This window comes from Saccopteryx leptura, unplaced genomic scaffold, assembly GCF_036850995.1.
Source record: "Saccopteryx leptura isolate mSacLep1 unplaced genomic scaffold, mSacLep1_pri_phased_curated manual_scaffold_18, whole genome shotgun sequence".
Taxonomy (NCBI): domain Eukaryota; kingdom Metazoa; phylum Chordata; class Mammalia; order Chiroptera; family Emballonuridae; genus Saccopteryx; species Saccopteryx leptura.
The window spans coordinates 2238784-2258839 of NW_027095700.1; the positions used below are offsets into that span (position 1 = coordinate 2238784).

At 38.9% G+C, this 20056-nt stretch overlaps 1 protein-coding gene and 1 pseudogene across 2 annotated transcripts in view; both read right to left on the reverse strand.

The window, feature by feature from the left end:
- LOC136386886 (F-box-like/WD repeat-containing protein TBL1X) overlaps positions 1-20056 on the reverse strand; it is a 568957-nt pseudogene that overhangs the window by 66604 nt on the left and 482297 nt on the right.
- The window catches only part of LOC136386868 (eukaryotic translation initiation factor 1A, Y-chromosomal-like), an 83737-nt gene that overhangs the window by 55016 nt on the left and 8665 nt on the right, over positions 1-20056 (reverse strand). For both annotated transcript variants that reach the window (XM_066357988.1, XM_066357990.1), the window contains exons 3-4: positions 19908-20011; positions 15663-15713 (exon numbers count right to left, since the gene is read on the reverse strand). In XM_066357988.1, the coding sequence (XP_066214085.1) occupies positions 15663-15713; positions 19908-20011 (155 nt within the window). The remainder of the gene's footprint in view (positions 1-15662; positions 15714-19907; positions 20012-20056) is intronic.

Sequence of the window (20056 nt, forward strand, 5' to 3'; positions counted from 1 at the left end):
TTCCCTTTTATTAAAACATAATTGAGGCGGGGAGAGAGAAGATGGCAATAGAGTAGGCAGACATTCCAACTCCCACCTCCCAGAACCAAACTGGAATACAACTTAAGAACAATCACCTTGAAAAACCAACTTTGGACTAAACTAAGACGAATCTATAACCAAGGACCCCCGAAAAAGCCACACTGAGACTGGTAGGAAGGGCAGAGACATAGAAAGGGCTGCCTCGCTCCCAGGAGCAAGCGGTGGCCCGGAGAGACTCTCACGGTGCGGTGGGTTGCACTGAGAGTTGGGGGTCCTCATCCCCAGGACTGGAGCCCCAGCCTAGAGCCCCAGAGACTAGAAGAATCGCAGGGTCAGTATTTAGCTGAGAAAAGAGCCAGGTTACTGTTTGCGAGAAAGAGACAGAACCCTCAGACCAGGCTCCATCTTAAAAGGACTGAGCAGAAAACCTTGTTCACAGTCACTTACCCGGGGCTCTGCTGGTGGGGAGAGCTAGAGGACTGAAGTTGTGAGAGGAAAGTGTAAACCAGGGAGAGACACAGTAAGGGAAGGCCACCGGGTGCTGAGTCATTCCCCAACACTAAAGCGGCCATTTTTCCTGGGAGAAGTAACACCAGCAAAGGGAAGCAATTGCCCCACCCACCGGAGAATCTCCCACTCCAGTCAGACCAAAGAGTCACTCAGAAGCAGGGCGTGCGTCAGTGACACAGGTTTTGAGTGCTGAGGTCTGAACTACACTGCACCCCCATACTGCCGAGTACTCACCAGAGGACTGGCCTGGCAGGGGCTACCCGGCAGGCAGACCACACCTCTGGGTCTCAGAGGCCACACCCTTCTGAATGCTGGGGGTGGAATCTGGATACAATGACATCTGATGCTAAGGGGCAAGCCACACCCACTACCCTTCCTAACCTTTGAATTACCATGCTGAGCTCAACAAGCAGCCAGCACTAAGAGGTGGCAGAAAGCAAGACTCAGGGGAATTTGAATTTATAAGCTGACTTTCTCTAGTCAAGAGTAGATAAAAGCCAGCCTAGAAGTCCAGCTGATATTTACAATGGCACCGGGGCCCAGCAGAAAAAGCTACAAATTCTGGATTACTTGCTTGTAGCTTCAAGAAGGTTGCTAAGGACCAGTCATATGCAGTGACCCCAACTGGTCTGTGCCAGGTTCCTGACAGAGAGGTCCAGGGCTGGCAAATCCAGTGGCCAGATGTGGACAGCATCAGTTCACAGGACCTAACAACCCTTGTTAGAGTGGTATCTTAAGGAAGGGCTTCTCACATCTGACCCAGCTAAGGCAAAAAAAACGCTGACACAAACAGCAAAAAGAACAGTAGCGGCAGACAAATAGCCCACAGTGGATTACAAACGACAGCTGATGCCAACCCAAGAAGATCTAGAAACAACAAAACTAGAAGCTGGAGGCAGACAATACCAACTCTAGACTCAGCTAGCTACACAAACAGTGCACCCAAAAAATAAATCTATACAGAGACAAAATGGAAAGACAGAGAAATATAATCCAAAAAATCAACAAGTGAAATCCCCAGAAAAAGAGCTAAACGAGATGGAAGAAATCAAATTACCAGATGAATAGTTTAAAATGATGATTTTCAGGATGCTCAAGGATCTTAGAACAATGGATGGACATACGGAGCACCTAAATAAATAGATAGCAAGCAAAAAAAACAACAACAAACATTAAGTCTCCTGAGGTGTGACAACAAGAGAGGGAAAGAGAGAGAGGAGAGATTGATTTAAGGAGCTGGTTCACACAATTGTGAGGGCTAGCAAATTCAAAATCTGTAGTACAGGCCAGCCAGCTAGAAATTAAGGGAAGACGTAATGTTGCAGTCTTGAGTCTGAACTCTGCAGAGCAAACCAGCAGGCTGAAAACTCAGAAAGGTTTCTTGCTCCATTCTTGAGGCAGAATTGATCCTTCTTAGGGCAACAGTATTACCCTTCTTGCCAAACTATATTACCCTTCTTGCCCAGGGCCCATACCCTCAATTTTTGTTTGAAGGCCTTCAACTGATTGGTTGAGGTCCATCCAATAAACAGGATATTTTGTTAAAAAGAAAAAAAGGACAGAGATTATAAAAAAATCATTCAAAAACAACAAAAACAGTATCAGAAATGAAGACTGCACTACAAGGCATTAACGGCAGGCTGGATAAAGCAGAGGATCAAATCAGTGATTTAGAGGACAAGATAAAAGAAGGCATGGAAGCAGAGCAGCAAAAGAAAGGAGGCTCAAAAAGTCTGAGGAAACTCTAAGAGAGCTTTGTGACAACCTGAAGAGAAACAACATCTGCATCATAGGGCTTCCTGAAGAAGAAGAGAACGAACAAGGGACAGAGAACATGTTTATAGAAATCATAGCTGAAAATTTCCTAACCTGATGAAGGAAAAAGTCACACAAGTTCAAGAAGCAGAGTCCCATTAAAAAAGAACCAGAAAAAAAAAAAGAACCAAAGGAGGCCTACACCAAGACACATCATAAATAAAATACCAAAGTTAAGAGACAAAGAAAGAATACTAAAAGCTACAAGAGAAAAGCAATTAATTACATACAAAAGAGCCCCCATAAGAATGACATCCGACTTCTCAATAGAAACATATGATGCCAGAAGGAACCGGCAGGAAATATTCAGAGAGATGCAAAACAAGAGCCTACAACCAAGACTTCTTTATCCAGCAAGGATATTGTTTATAATTGAAGAAAAAATAAAAAGCTTCCCAGACAAAAAAAAAATTCAAGGAATTCATTACAACCAAACCAGTACTACAAGAAATGATGACAGGCCTGTTGTAAACGGAACAAAGGGGGAAAAAAAATCTAGAAGAAAAATGTATATTTAAAGAATAAAATGATAATAAACAGCTACATATCAATAATAATCTTAAATGTAAATGGATTAAATGCTCCAATCAAAAGACACAGGGTAGCTGTGTGGATAAGAAAACAGGACCTGTACATATGCTGTCAACAAGAGACCCACCTCAACAAAAGATACACACAGACTAAAAAAAAAAAAAAAAAAAGATACACATAGACTGAAGGTAAAAGGGTGGAAAATAATGTTTCATGCAAATAAAAATGAAAAAAAAAAAGCTGGAGTAGCAATACTTGTATCTGACAAAATAGACTTTAAAACAAAGGCTATAGTAAGGGATAAAGAAAGTCACTACATAATGATAAAGGGAGCAATCCAAAGAAGAATATAACCATTGTAAATACCTATGCACCTAATATTGAAGCACCTAAATATATAAAGCAGATTTTGATGAACATAAAGGGCGAGATCAACAGCAATACTATAATAGTAGGGGACTTTAATACTCCACTAACATCAAGGGATAGATCCTTCAGACAGGAAATTAACAAAGAAACAGTGGCCTTAAAAGACATACCAACTGGATTTAATAGATATCTTCAGAACCTCTCACCCCAAAGCAGCAGAATATATATTCTTTTAAAGTACTCATGGTACATTCTCTAGGACAGACCACATGTTAGGACACAAGATGAGTCTCAATAAATTTAAGAAGATTGAAATAATATTAAGCATCCTCTCTGATCGCATGGCATGAAACTAGAAATCAACTACAATAGAAAAACTGAGAAACATTGAAACACTTGGAGGCTAAATAGCATGTTATTAAATAATGAATGAGTTAACAATGAGACTAAGAAAGAAATAAAAAATTTTCTTAAAATAAATGAAAATAAACATACAACAACTCAAAATTTATGGGACACAGCAAAAGCAGTTTTGAGAGGGAAGTTCACAGCACTATAGGCATGCCTAAAGAGGCTAGAAAAAGCTCAAATAAACAACTGAATCCTGCATCTAAAAGAACTAGAAAAATAACAACAAATAAAACCCAGAGGAGCATGACCAGGCAGTGGCACAGTAGATAGAGCGTCAGATTGGGATGCGGAGGCCCCAGGTTCGAGACCCCAAGGTCGCCCGCTTGAGTGCGGGCTCATCTGGTTTGAGCAAAGCTCACCAGCTTGGGCCCAAGGTTGCTGGCTTAAGCAAGGGGTCACTCGCTCTGTTGTAGCCCTCAGTCAAGGCACATATGAGAAAGCAATCAATGAACAACTAAGGTGTCACAACCAAAAACTGATGATTGATGCTTCTCATCTCTCTCCATTCCTGTCTGTCTGTCCCTATCTATTGCTCTCTCTGTCCCTGTAAAAAAAAAAAATGATCCTTAAAAAAAAAAAACCCAGAGGAAGTAGAAGGAAGGAAATAATAAAGATCAGAGTGGAAATAAATGACATAGAAGCTAAAAAAACAATACAGAAGATCAAAGAAACCAAGAGCTGGTTCTTTGAAAAGGTAAATAAGATTGATGAACCTTTAACCAGACCCACCAAAAAAACCAGAGATGACTCAAATAAATAAAATTAAAAATGAAAGTAGAGAAGTAACAACTGACACTGCAGAAGATTGTTAAGAAAATACTATGAAGATCTGTATGCCAAAAAACTGGACAACCTAGGTGAAATAGATAAATTGCTTGAAACACATAACTTTCAAAATCTGGCCTGACTGGGCGGTGGCACAGTGGATAGAGCATCAGACTAGGATTGCGAAGACCCAGGTTCGAGACCCTGAGGTCACCAGCTTGAGCATGGGCTCATCTGGTTTGAGCAAAAGCTCACAAGCTTGAGCCCAAGGTCGCTGTCTCCAGCAAGGGGTTATTCGGTCTGCTGAAGGCCCCCAGTCAAAGCACATATGAGAAAGTAATCAATGAACAATTAAGGTGTTGCTATGTGCAACGAAAAACTAATGATTGATGCTTCTCATCTCTCTGTTCCTGTCTGTCTGTCCCTGTCTATCCCTCTCTTTGATTCTCTCTCTGTAAAACAAACAAACAAAAAAATCAATCTGGAAGAATCAGAAAACCTAAACAGGCTGATAACAACAAATGAAATTGAAAGTTATCAAAAATCTCCCAGCAAACAAAAGTCCTGGATCAGATGGCTTCACAGGCAAATTTTACCACATATTCAAAGAAGAACTAACATCTATCCTTTTCCAGCTATTTCAAAAAATTCAAGAGGAAGGAAGACTTCCAAGCTCCCTTCATGAGGCGTGCATAATACTCATTCCAAAACCAGGTAGGGACACTACAAGAAAAGAAAACTAGAGGCCAATATCCCTCATAAACCTAGATGCTAAAATTCTCAAAAAATCACAGCAAACCGAATCTAGCAATACATAAAAAAAAAAATCATACATCATGATCAAGTGGGCTTTATTTTAGTCTGGGGAAGCAAGACTGGTACAATATTCATATATCAATCAATGTGATTCATCACATAAACAAAAGAAAGGATAAAAATCCCATGATATCAATAGATGCAGAAAAAGCATTTGATAAAATCCAGCACCGATTTATGACCAAAACTCTCAGCAAAGTGGGAATACAGGGAACATACCTCAACACGATAAAGGCCATCTTTGACAAACCCACAGCCACCACCATACCCAATGGGCAAGAATTAAAAGCAATCCCCTTAAGAAAAGGAACAAGGCAGAGGTGCCCCTTTTCACCACTGTTTTCAACATAGTTCTGCAAGTCCTAGCCTCAGCAATCAAGGAAGAAGAAGAAATAAAAGGCATCCAAATTGGAAAAGAAGTAAAACTATCATTTGCTGAAGACATGATACTGTACAGAGAAAACCCTAAAGTCTCAGTCAAAAAACTACGAGACCTAATAAACAAATTCAGCAAGGTGGCAGGATATAAAATTAATATTCAGAAATCAGTGGCATTTTTATATACCAACAATAATCTGTGAAAAAGAACTTAAAGAAACAATCCCCTTCACTATTGCAACAAAAAAATGAAGTATCTAGGAATAAATTTAACCAAGGAGGTAAAAGACTTGTATTCAGAGAATTATAAAACAATAATAAAAGAAATCAAGGATACAAACAAGTGGAAGCATATGTCATGTTCATGGATAGGAAGGATAAACATTATTAAAATGTCTATTATTTCCCCAAACAATCTACAATATCAATGCAATGACTATTCAAATCCCAACAGCATACTTCAAAGATATACAACAAATATTCCAAAAATTAGTATGGAACCAAAAAAGAACACAAAGAACCTCAGCAATCTTGAAAAGGAAGAATAAAGTGGGAGGTATCACACTTCCGGATATCAAGTTATACTACAAAGCTACTGTACTCAAAACAGCCTGGTACTGGCATAAGAATAGGCATAATGGAACAAAACAGAAACTCAGAAATAAACCCACATCATTCTGGCCAATTGATATTTGACAAAGGAAGTAAGATCATACAATGGAATAAAGACAGTCTCTTTAACAAATGATGTTGAGAAAACTGGTCAGGTACATGCAAAAGAAAAAAAAATGAACTAGACCACCAACTTACAACATACACAAAAATAAACTCAAAATGGATAAAAGACTTATACGTAAGTCATGAAACCATAAACATCTTGGAAGAAAACATAGAAAGTAAACTCTCCGACATCTCTCGTAGCAACATCTTTGCTGATTTATCTCCACGAGCAAGTGAAATAAAGGGACTATATCAAGGTAAAAAGCTTCTGCACAGCAAAAGACAATATGAACAAAATAAAAAGACAACCTACACAATGGGATAACATATTCACCAATACGTCTGATAAAGGGTTAATGACCAAAATTTGTAAAGAACTTCTAAAACTCAACACCAGGAAGGTAAACAATCAAATTAAAAAATGGGAAAAAGAACTGAAGACACTTCTCCAAAGAGGACATACAGATGGCCAATAAGCATATAAAAAATTGTTCAACATCACTAATCATGAGAGAAATGCAAATTAAAACCACAATTTACATGAGATACCACCTCACACCTGTCAGAATGGCGCTCATTAACAAAACAACACAGAATAAGTGCTAGTAAGGGTGTGGAGAAAAGGGAACCCTCCTGCATTGCTGGTGGGAATACAGACTGATGCAGCCACTGTAGAGCAGTGTATGGGGTTTCCTCAAAAAATTAAAAATGGACCTATCTTTTGACCCAGCTATGCCACGTTTAAGAATATATCATAAGAGCACCAAATCACTGATTCAAAAGAAGAAATGCACCCCCATGTCTATTGCAACATTGTTTACAATAACCAAGATCTGGAAACAGCCCAGTGTCCTGTCAGTGGATAAGTGGATTGTAAGGTTGTGGTACATATACACAATGGAATACTATGGGGCTGTTAAGAATAAGGAAATCTTACCTTCTGCGACAGTGTGGATGGGCCTGGAGACTATTATACTAAGTGAAATAAGCCAGGCAGAGAAAGGAAAATATCATATGACCTCACTTATATGTGGAATCTAATTTTACAAAGTGAACTAAGGAACGAAATAGAGGCAGAGGAGGGATCACAGGGACCAGAGGGACAGCGTCCAGTGGGAAGGGGGATGAGGGGAGGGGATCAGAGAAGGTAAAGGGATTTGAGAAATTATATATATATATATATACACATAACACAGAGATACAGATAGCAGGACAGTAAAGCCTAGAAGGAAGGGGGTAGGATGTTTAGGGGAGGGGGGTAAGGGCAGTATAAGGGGAAACACAGGGGTGGGGGTGAGGGAGTTATATTCAGTGGGACACTTGAATCCATGTAAACACAATAAATTAAAATTAACAATAAAAAAACCAATTGAGGCATTTTTTTTTTTTTTTTTACAGAGACAGAAGAGAGTCAGATAGAGGGATAGATAGGGACAGACAGGAATGGAAAGAGATGAGAAGCATCAATTATTAGTTTTTCATTGCGACACCTTAGTTGTTCATTGATTGCTTGACCGTGGGGCTGCAGCAGACCGAATAACCCCTTGCTCGAGCCAGCGACCTTGAGTCCAAGCTGGTGAGCTTTGCTCAAACCAGATGAGCCCGCGCTCAAGCTGGCGACCTCCGGGTCTCAAACCTGGGCCCTCAGCATCCCAGTCTGACGCTCTATCCACTGTGCCGCCTGGTCAGGCGAGGCAATTTTTAAACACTGCAATGGCTTTACATAGTAACAGCTGATATAAACAAGTATTTGACTAGAAAACTTTTAAGGAAAATATCTGAAAAGAGATGTCTACAGATTTTAAAAGTCCAACATATTATTGTCATATTCTTGACAAGAATTATATTGTGGCCCTGGCTTCACTACTCAGTGAATACAGCATCCCCCCCAATCCCTGCATATGGCCATCCAGGTTCAACTCCCAGTAAGAGCACACAAGAGAAGAGACCATCTACTTCTCTCCCTGCTTCTTTTCCCCATTCTCTCCCTCTTCCACTCCCACAGCCAGTGGCTCAACTGGTTCACACATCAGCTCCAGGCACTGAGGATAGCTCAGTTGGTCAGCGCAGTTAGCCTCAGGCATTAAAAATAGCTTGGCTGATTCCCAAGACTGAGGTTCCTGGGCAGATCCTAGTCAGTCACATGCAGGAGTCTGTCTTACATCTTCCCTCTCCTCACTTAAAAATCAAAACAAAACAAAATACAAGACAAAGTATATTGTATCAGATGCCTTGTCCATGACAAGCTCTCTAGAATTAGGAATATTTTAATTATCTATTAATTATAAATAAGTTCACTCTTATCTTCATGATTGTACGCTTTAGAAGAATCTAAGTCAAGAATAGAATATGCAGTGTTGAGTACATGCTCAAGAAAGACGTAAGAAAGTCCTAATCTCTCAACCCTCATTGACCTTGAGAACCTGCATATCATACAATGTAGACTAAAGCAGTTGTCACCCACTGGTTTGAGTGTTGAAAATACACCAACATTCACACAGTCTACATGCAAAGGTTGGGAGGATTACTGGTTTTAAAATCTCAGTCCAAACATCCAGTGGACCACATTGAAGAAGAAAATACAGATCATACAAAATTAGTTCAAGAAAGTCACTAAACAAACAAATAATAGATAGCAAGAACAAATCCTGAAAGTTAAAATCTGATTTCCAGTCTTGCCACATATTAGAAATTTCTAATTAAAAAAAGATTGATACTCAAAAAGTAACAGAAAAGTGTGGCTCACAGATTTTTTTAAAACGTTAAAAGAAACTGTTCCTGAAAAAACCCAGATATTATACTTAACAATGGCTGTATATTACATCTTATAAATGTTTAAAGAATTGAAAAAAATATATAGAAATAATGTTTCACTAAATAGAGCAAGACAAGATACAGATTCTTAAAATAGGAAAGTCTGAACTTGATGGTAGAATAACTAACTTCCATATGCCTCTTTCAATGATGTACAGAATACTTATCACAGTACAAAAGATCAATAAGAAACCAGAAGAGACTGCTCCACCCAAGAAAGATAGCAACTGCAATATTGGAGAATGACTCATCACAGGGATTCCAGAGGCCACCCCCACAGGGTCTCTCCCTGGGCCTCCAACTTTACACTCTTCTTACACAACTCCAGTCCTCTGTCTTCACTCCGCTGGAGCACCAGGTAAGTGGCTATGAATGAGATTTTCTGCACTGACCCTTTAAAACAGAGCCTACTTCTCCAAGAGCTCTGTCTCTTTCTTGCAGAAAGAAACATCAGCTCTTTTCACTGCCAAATGCTATGTGGGTGCCTGTTCTAGGTTCTGGGGCTGTCGGCTGGGGCACCAGCCTGGGTTTAAGGTCCTCCCCTCTCAAGGTGAACCTCTGTGCACGGAGAGTCCCATTAGGCCCTCCATTGCTGTTTGCTTCTGGGAGCGGGCAGCCCTTTCCGTGTCTCTGCCCTTCCTACCAGTCTTGGTGTGGCTTCTGTGATCCTTGGTTATAGACTCTTCATTAATCCAAAGTTGGTTTTTCAAGATGATTGTTCTTAAATTTAGTTGTAATCCAATTTGGTCCTGGGAGGTGGCATTTGGAATGTCCTACTCCACTGTCATCTTGGAATCCTCATAAATGCTCAATAATTTAAATGAAGACATCTATATAAATATTCCTGGCCTGGCCAATTCAGCTTGGCTTGCGGAAGTCCCAGGTTTGATTCATGGTCAGGGCACACAGAATAAGTGACCATTCGCTTCCCCACCTCTCCCTTCTTTCCTTCTCTCTCTCTCTCTCTCTCTCTTGCCCCCATAGCCATGGCTCAATTGATTTGAGTGAGATGATCTGTGGCACTTTAGATGAATCTGTGGTCTTTGCTTCAGGAACCAAAAATAGCTCGGTTGCAGAGCAATGGAGCAACATCGAAGATGGGCAGAGCTTTGCCCCATGGAGGGCTTGCCAGGTGGATCCAAGTCGGGGTGTATGCAGAAGTCTTTCTCTCTGCCTCCCCTGCTTTCACTTAATAAAAAAAAAAGATTCCATATGAAGAGTTTTAAAGACATCTATATAAATATAAGCTGTTTAACTCTAAGTATTTTGTTTAACTTTAAATGTAGGTTGGGCCTGACCAGGCAGTGGCACAGTGGATAGAGCATTGGACTGGGATGTAGAGGACCGAGGTTCAAGACCCCGAGGTCGCCAGCTTGAGCTCAGGCTCATCTGGTTTGAGCAAAGCTCACCAACTCAGACCCAAGGTTGCTGGCTTGAGCAAGAGGTCACTCAGTCTGCTGTAGTCCCCCCTCCCCCATCAAGGCACATATGAGAAAGCAATCAATGAAAAACTAAGGTGTCACAATGTGCAACAAAAAATTAATGACTGATGCTTCTCATCTCTCCATTCCTGTCTGTCTGTCTCTGTCTATCCCTCTCTCTGACTCTCTTTGTCTCTGTAAAAAAAAACAAAACGTAGGTTGGGTTTGGTTTCTAATTGAGCGAAAGGTGAAAGACACTTCAGGGTGAACAGGCAGCCCAGTTAAAAAAGAAGTCAAGACCAGAAAAGATGGAAGTGTAGGGAGCTAGCCATGATCTTGAAGCAGAATAAAAGCAAACATGAACGGCACAGAGATTTAGAGCCAGAGAGTTTAAAAGATTTTATAGGCTGGGGTTACTTCATTCCTGCAAGAGCTTAGACATGCTTTAGTGCATGTCTATTACATAGTTCCATACAGAGAAAATACTGTGGCAGTTAGCACCTGTGTTCCAAGCTAGATGCTGTGCCGGAGAAAATGCAGTGGCCACAGAAAGAAGTAAAAAAGTGTTTGAGTTAGCCTATAAGCATAATGGCAACATGTCTATGCAATAGAAAACTATGTAGCTTTTAAACAGAAATAAAATAAAATAAAAACAACAAGGCAATTCCCATATTCACACATGGGACTGATATTGAACCCAGCTTCTGCTGCCTACTGCTCAAAAGCCAATAATAGAGAGACAAGGGCTGGTGGAAGGAAAGTAGGGGTATTAAAGAACCAGCAGCTTGAAAAGCTGGTGGACTCACTTTGCTAAAACCATCTTAACAATTGGACATGGGCAGGGGTTTTTATAAGGAAGCAGAAAGAAGGGGGAAAAAAACAGAACAAAGGAATTAAAAGAAGACGGTTGAGAGTTTTCCACTGAGGGGACGATTTGCAAGCCAACTCAGTCTGTTCAGATAACTGGTTGAAGGTCAGCAAAACATTCCAAAGCTGGAATGTCTTAACAGTGGAGTGTGGTTCTGCTGAAGTTAGTTCCTACGATTCTTAAGCAAACAGACTGTTTATCTGTGGTCATCATTTATAGAAATAATATTAAAAGAATGATGGCGTGGGTTATAGAACCTCTCCAAGATGGAGTAAGTGATAAAAATAATATGAAGAACACTGCCTGACCAGTGGTGGTGCAGTGGATAGAGCATTGACCCAGGATGCTGAGGACCCAGGTTTGAAGCCCCAAGGTCACTGGCTTGAGCACAAGCTCAACCGTTTGAGCGCAGGGTCACTGGCTTGAGCAGGGGTTCACAGATATGACCTATGGTCACTAGCTTGAGCCCAAGGTTGCTAGCTTGAGCCCAAGGTCGCTGGCTTGAGCCTAAGGTTGCTGGCTTGAATAAGGGGTCACTTTCTCTGCTGTAGCCCCACCCATCCCTGGTCAAGGCATATATGAGAAACAATCAATGAACAACTAAGGAGCCATAACAAAGAATTGATGCTTCTCATCTCTCTCTCCCTTCCTGTCTTTCTGTCCCTATTTGTCCGTCTCTCTGTATCTGTCACACACAAACACAAAAAAACAGAACCAAAAAGGAAAAAAAAAAACTAGGTGGCAAAGCTATGAGGCTGTTACAAATTGATTTTAAAGAGAATGGTAGTATAATTTTCGGGTAGAGAAAGACTTAATTCAGGCAGGAAAGGCATTACCATAAAGGAAATTATTGAACTGGGTGATATTAAGAATTCTGTTCACCAAAGGCACCATTAAGAAAGTGAAAGGGTGCCAGACTGGCAGTGGCACAGTGGATAAAGCATCGGACTGGGAGGAGGAGGACCCAGGTTCGAGACCCCGAGGTAGCCAGCTTGAACAGACTCATCTGGTTTGAGCAAAGCTCACCAGCTTGGACCCAAGGTTGCTGGCTTGAGCAAGGGGTTACTCAGTCTGCTATAGCCCTCCGGTCAAGGCATGTATGAGAAAGCAATCAATGAACAACGAAGGTGTCACAACAAAAAACTGATGATTGATGCTTCTTATCTCTCTCTATTCCTGCCTGCCTGTCCCTATCTGTCCTCCTCTCTGACTCTCTCTTTGTTTCTGTAAAAAAAAAAAAAGTGAAAGGGCAAGTTACAAGTTATGGGAGGAGATATAGATAATAAATATAACTGACAGAATACTCCTCTAAAATGTATAAAGTACTCCTACACATCAATAAGAAAAAGACAATAAAAATACAGGCAAAAGATTTAAACAAACACTTTACAAAATAGAAATTTCAAATAGCCAAAAGACATATGAAAGGTGCTCTGACTCATTGTTAATCAGAAAAATGCAAAATTTAAACACAAGGAATTTCCATGACATATCCACAGGATTGACAAAAATTAAAATTGAAAATATCAAATATTGAAGAGAATGAATAATAACAGAAACTCTCATATACAGTACTGCTGACATGAGCAAAAATAAAAAGTGGTATGATTACTTTTGAAACTCTTTGGCACTATCTAGAACATTTGAAATTACACCTCCCCTATCACCCAGCAAATCCTCTTGTAGGAATATGCTCAAGAAATGTCTGCTAATATGCACAGAAAACCTACATAGGATTAAATAGAGTAGTATCATTGTAGCAAACCAAATTGGAAACAGCCTAAATCTATGTCAATTTTAGAATATATAAATACATTATAGTATAGTCCCATAATAGAATGTTTTCAGAGAGAAAGAGAAAGGGGGGAGGAGAGGGAGAGAGAAAGATGAGAAGCATCAACTCCTAGCTGCAGCACTTCTAGTGGTTCACTGTTTGCTTCTCATACATGCCTTGATGAGGGGGCAGTGGCCTTAGCCAAGCCAATGACCCCTTACTTAAGCCAGTGACCTTGGGCTCAAGCAAATAATCTTGGGCTTCAAGCCAGTGACCACTGGGTCATGTTAATGATCCCACACTCAAGTTGGTGACCCTGCAGTCAAGCTGGAGACCTTGAGCTTTCAAACCTAAAACCTCAGCATCCCAGGTCAACATTCTATCCACTGTGCCACCACCGGTCAGGTGGTCCTATAATAGAATATTATACAGCATGAAAATAAATGAACTATAGCAAAGGCAACACCATGAGCAGGTCTCACAAGCAGGCTGAAGGAAGCCTGAGGCAAAATGAATGACTCCATTTCTATAAAGTTCAAATCCAGACAAATTGAAACTATGGTGTTTAAGAATGCACACCTAGGTAGTAAAACATTTTTTTAAACCAAAGAAAGTATTTACCACATATGTCTGCTGATAATCTTCAGTTGGGAGAGAAGATTGTGATTAGAAAGGGCCCACACAATCAGAGTGGAGGATTTCTGAGCTGCTGTTCTATTTTTTAAACTGATTTATTTTTATGGAGGTATTAACTTTGTACAGTTTCACTAAGCTGTATGTGTTTTGTATACTCTATGTGTACTCTATTTTCACAATAACAAAGGGCATAAAAAAATAAGACTGAAAGATTATAAGCAAACTAGACCTATGTTTTATATAGATACCTATATAAAACTCACAATATAATTTAACATATGATGTATTCCAATAGACAGAAATAAAATAGATTTGACCCACTTCATATACACTCTGAAGACTGAGATCATAGAGGCAACTATCTCATTCCCTTCTAAGAGCTCATCTCAAATTCATAGCATTTACAACACTGTATTGTAACCATTGAGACACGTCTTATCCTTCTTCCATAGTATAAAACTTTTGGAACATGGAAGGTTTGACTTTAAATTAGCTAAATCCCCTAGAGTAGTAGTTTCTGACACTTCGGTTTTGAGTCCTTTACAAAAAAAAAAAAGTCCTACCTTGTTAGCTCAGTTAGCTAAGAGCACTGACTGGAAATAAAGTTGCAGGTTCAATCCCAGGTCAGGGCATACACACAAAGCAACCAAGGACTGCAAAACTGAGTGGAACAATGGATAAAGGCTTCCCTTCCCATTCCCCACTCTTTCCCTTCCTCTCTGTCTCTCTAAAAATCAATGAAAATTAAGCCCTGACAAGACAGCTCAATTGGTTGGAACATTGTCCCAGAGCATGGAGGTTGCCAGCTTGATTGCCCAATCAGGGCACATACAGGAGCAGTTCAGTGTTCCTTCTTTCTCCCTGCCTCTCTCTCTATATATATAATTTTAGTGAGAGGAGGGCAGGCAGAAAGATGGACTCCCACATGCACCCAGACCAATATCCACCCAGCAAGCCCATTAGGAACGATGCTCTGCCCATCTGGGGTCATAGCTCCATTGCTCAGCAACCAACCCATTGTTTTAGCAGCTAAGGCAGAGGCCATGAAGCTATCTTCAGCATCTGAAGTCAACTTGCTCGAATCAATTGAGCCATCACTGTGGGAGGTGAAAAGAGAGAGAGAGAGAGGAGGGGAGAAGGACAGGTAGAGAAGCAGATGGGTGCTTCTCTTGTATGTCCTGACTGGAAATCAGACTTGGACGTCCACATGCCAGGCCAATGTACTACTGAGACAACCAGCCAGGGCCCCTGCCTCTCTCTTAAAAAAAATGGTGATGGGACCCTAACATAAAAAAACTACATTTTTATTTTCACAAATAAAAAACACTAATAAAAGCCAGTAACATACACTACCACTCTCATTTCAGAAAAGGTAATTACAGAAAAATATTTAACTTCATGTAAACAATATATAGTACCTGTATATCTTCTCATAGAACAGTAAAAATCCCCTGGAATACCTAGCTCAATGCCTTGAATTCAACTGATCTTTAAATAAATAAAATCAGAATGATATTTGGTATTTATCCCAAACTTAAGAGTATTCACTGCATATCATTGAAAACAAAAACAATAACACTACTGAGCCAACCAACTGTCCCACAAAATACACGAACTATTAAGCAACTGTGGAAATTATTCAAAATTGGGAAAATACCACCATCTTGGACACAACTGGCCCTCAATTTTGATGGCAGAATGGTAAGAAGGCATAATTGGACAGAACTGGTCAAATATGTTTATACTATACCTTTTAAATATTAATGTCTTATTAAATACAAGGACACAATACAAATGTAAATGTAATTGTTACCTGATAGTCTCGCAGACCAACTAATATGATGTCTGAGGTATTTATCCAAACCTATAAAAGAAAATTTATTGCATATTATATATAAAATAAAAACAAATTTTAATAAGGAACGTTAAACCATTTTTCCCATAAAAAAATATGGACTATTCGCTGAGTGTGGAAAAAAATATGTTAAGATTAGGAGAAAAAATAGCCTGACCAGTAAATATGTAGAGTGCAGGCTCATCTGGCTTGAGCTCACGCTCACCAACTTGAGCAAGGGGCTAGGGGGTTGAGCATGGGATCATCAATATGATACCATGGTTGCTGGCTTGAACCCAAAGGTTTCTGGCCTGAAGTTCAAGGTTGCTGGCTTGAGCAAGGGGTCACTGGCTCAGCTGAAGTACCACGGTCAATGTACGTATGAGAAGCAATCAATGAACTGAAGTACCACAACTACAGTTGTACTTCTCATCTCTCTCCCTTCCTGCTTCTCTTTCTCTCTCTCTCTCTCTCTCTCTTTCACACACACACACACACACACACACACACACACACACACACACACACACCTTAGGGAAAAACTATAACACTGGCTGGGGAACAAATTTTTTTCATTTCCTGTTGCATGAGGTTTTAGAACTGTTCCTATATATTTCTGCATTGCTGATTCCAAATCTGAAATCTGTTTTTTGGTGCATGCTCTAGATTTTATGAAATTTTAATTTCTTTTTGTTACAGTTAATGGCATGCATTGGTTTTTAAATTGGAGTTAAAGGGCAATAACTCCTGAATTGAACACAATGACAAGGCAATTAATGTTTTACAAACATTTTACATAATTGTAGTTTTTAAATGTGAATAATTATTATCTGATAAGAACACACTCTTATTTTGTTTTAAGATTGAATCATGGTTTATTCAAGTAGGTGTAAATGTAAGAATAGTCCTTCTGTTCTATATGTGGCTGTTACACACTTCAATGTCAAAGGCTCAATATTTCATCATTTGTGACACGTGCATATATTGCCTATTTTCAAGTTCCCCTTGGCAATCAAGACAAGAATTGGGTTCCTTGTATTGTGTGTCATAATTGTGAGGAAATGCTTCGTGACAGGACAAAAGGAAAACACAAAGGAATGCCTTTTGGTATTCCCATGGTTTGGCGTGAACCTAAGGACCACAGCAGTGACTATTATTTCTGTTTGATCCATACAAAGGGCATCGGCAAGAAAAAATGGTATATGATTGCATATCCTAATATTCCTTCAGCAATACAACCTATCCCGCACTCTGAGACACTCCCGGTTCCAGTTTTCAATGGTTTTATTTCTTCTAAGGATGAAGACAGTGAACATGGTGATCAAGTGTATTTTGATAAGATGCATGAGGAAATGGTTGTAGAATCTGAAGGGTCTTCTTCTGATGCCAAGCAGTCATTAACCACTCAGCAGTTTAGCCAACCCGAATTGAATGACTTAGTAAGACATTTGGGTCTATCAAAGAAAGCAGCTGAGTTATTAGCCTCCAGGCTTCAAGAAAAAAATGCACTTCACTGGTCAGCTAAAGTATCCCATTTCAGGAAGCGTGAACAAATTTTTGTGGACTTTTTTTCTGAAGACACTTTGTTTACTGTCATGATATCAGTAGTTTTCTCAGCCAGCTCGGTGTTACCACTTACAGTCCAACAGAATGGGGCTATTTCTTGACAGCTATAAATAGAGTCTACAATGTGTTCTCCTACACAACGGTAATGTTTATGCAGTGGTTCCAATTGGTTATTCAACTCATCTGTGAGATTATAATGATATAAAAATTGTCCTCGACTTTCTGAAGTATGAGGTGCATAACTAGATCATTTGTGTGGATCTTAAAATGGTAAATTTCCTGCTAGGACAACAGAGAGGTTTCACAAAGTATCCTTGCTTTCTGTGTTTGTGGGACAGCTGAGCTCAGGAGAAACACTGGACCCAGAAGGAGTGGCTGAAACATGAAGCTCTGGAAGTAGGGATGAAAATATTATGAATGAACTTGTAGTTAATTGAGACAGGATCATTTTCCCCCACTTCACATCAAACTTGGCTTAATGAAGCAGTTTGTTCAGGCTCTGAATAGAGAAAGTGAATGCTTTCAACATATTATTGCTCCTCTCGCTGCCATGTCTTTCGAGAAGATAAAAGCAGGTGTATTCGATGGACTTCAAATTCCAAACCTCATACATGACGAAGAATTTGCCAGGAATATGAACAAGGAGGAGAAAGCAGCATGGCAGTCTTTTGTGGCAGGTACAAAGAACTTCCTTGGCAACAAAAAAGCAGAAAACTATGAACTTCTGGTTCAAAGGATGCTGTTGGTTTTCCACGACACTGGATGTACATGAGCATTAAGATTCACTTCCTGAACAGTCACCTTGATAGGTTTCCTGAAAATCTTGGAGCTGTAAGTAATGAGCAGACTACTGCTGGAGCATCAAACGATATTGTCCTCAACAAGTACACAAACGCAAGAGCTACAAATGCAAATTTTTGCCTGAATAGAATTTAAATAAGTTTTGCACAAATTTTATGATTAAAATAAGTGTTTTAATATGTTCTATTTTAAAATTGTAATCAATTCTGATGCAATCATATCTTTTAGTGTATTAGTGCATTTACTGCATTATATAAATTATTATACTTTCACATAAATTATACTTTCACAATGATGATGCCCAAGAAGACATTCTACTTTATTATGTTAAACTAAATGTTGAAAATTTTACAATAAGATGAAAACCTAAAATCTTGAATTGCAAAAACACTGTAGCTTACAGAGAGAAGCTAATGTCAGATTTGAGATCAGCACACTCGAATTAGGTAAGAACAACTGTTTTTGTGGATGCAACAAAAATTTTGTTCCCCAGTGTAGTAAATGTTGTATTATAATAAAAGGGGTCCTTGGGTTACAACACCGCTCTGTTCCTATAACACTGACATAACCAAAATTTTGGGTGGACATTCCCGAGCCTAAGTCATTTACCTATCCTAATACAGTTATAAAATCATAATCTAGAACATAAAAACACAATAAAGCCACAGAAAAAGAAAAAGAACATACACCACATGCAAGCAAATTAGTTCACCCATGTACTGCATAAGTATGATGCTAACAGCAGTAAGCTGTTTGCTTACTCATGTGTCAATATTTTTCAATTTTTATGAGAGTGAGAATCATAAACTTGAATCATATGATGAGACTGTCATAACCCAAGGATCCCCTGTGCATATGTGTGTGTGAATACATATGAAAAGAAAGTTTAGTTAAATACCCAAGGATCCCCTGTACTGTGCATATGTGTGTGCGAATACATATGAAAAGAAAGTTTAGTTAAATATAAGTATGGTATGTTAGGAAAGACTGTAATACGTAGGTAAGTTTTTCTCAAATTTTACCTAAGAATGTTAAAATATATAACAATTTTATTTCAACTATTTGAGAATTTTAAAATTGCTAGAAAATAGTCATTTCTCATAAAAACTATAGACGTTTAATCACAAAACACTCGTAATATTTAATTAGCCAAAGTATATAAAAATCATCCAACAACATAAACAGTCACCCAGGCACCAATCTACCTAAATTCAAGCCCTAAGTCCATCATTAATTTGGAAAATGAATTATAAAACCAAAAAAAATTTTAAATCATAAAATCAAAGCTGAAAAAATTTTAACCAATGTGATTTATCAATCTTCTTGAACTATTACAATGAAAAATCAAACATAATATCTAACATATCCCAATTTAAAATGTCCCTAATGTGCACAGCTGTTTCCCTCAAACCACAGTCCAATCATGGAAAATACACTATATTCAATTAGTAGTCTTTTTAGTCTTCTTTAATCCGAAAACATTAGTCTTCTTTAATTTGAAAACAATTCTCTAGCTTTAATTATTTTATGGCATGGTGTTTTTTTTAAGAAACCACATTTTTAAAGATTTTTTTTGTAGATTAGATTTGTCTCAGTATTTCCTCAATGTTACTCTCAAACTAAAAGTTTCTGACAAATACAACACATGTGAAGCAAATGATTCCTTGTAAATTCAATTTTTTATAACAAAAGTACCCAACAATCTACTTATTTTATATTGTCATATAAATCACCATTCTTAGAATGGTCTTCAAAAAAATCAGAAAAATGAGTTGCTTAGCCCACATATGTCTAAAGCAAAAAATTGTTTTTCAAAAAAAGAACAAATTTTGTATAAAATAAAACAAATTTCCCTACCTTTTTTCTCAGTTTTCCTCTGATATGACATAACCTCTTTATACCATCAAAGCATACTGCTTCTAAACGTCCATTTCCCAACATTTTGACTACTTGTGCATACTCTGAGGAGGAAAACAGGGTATGAAATACTGTTTGATTTTTTTTTA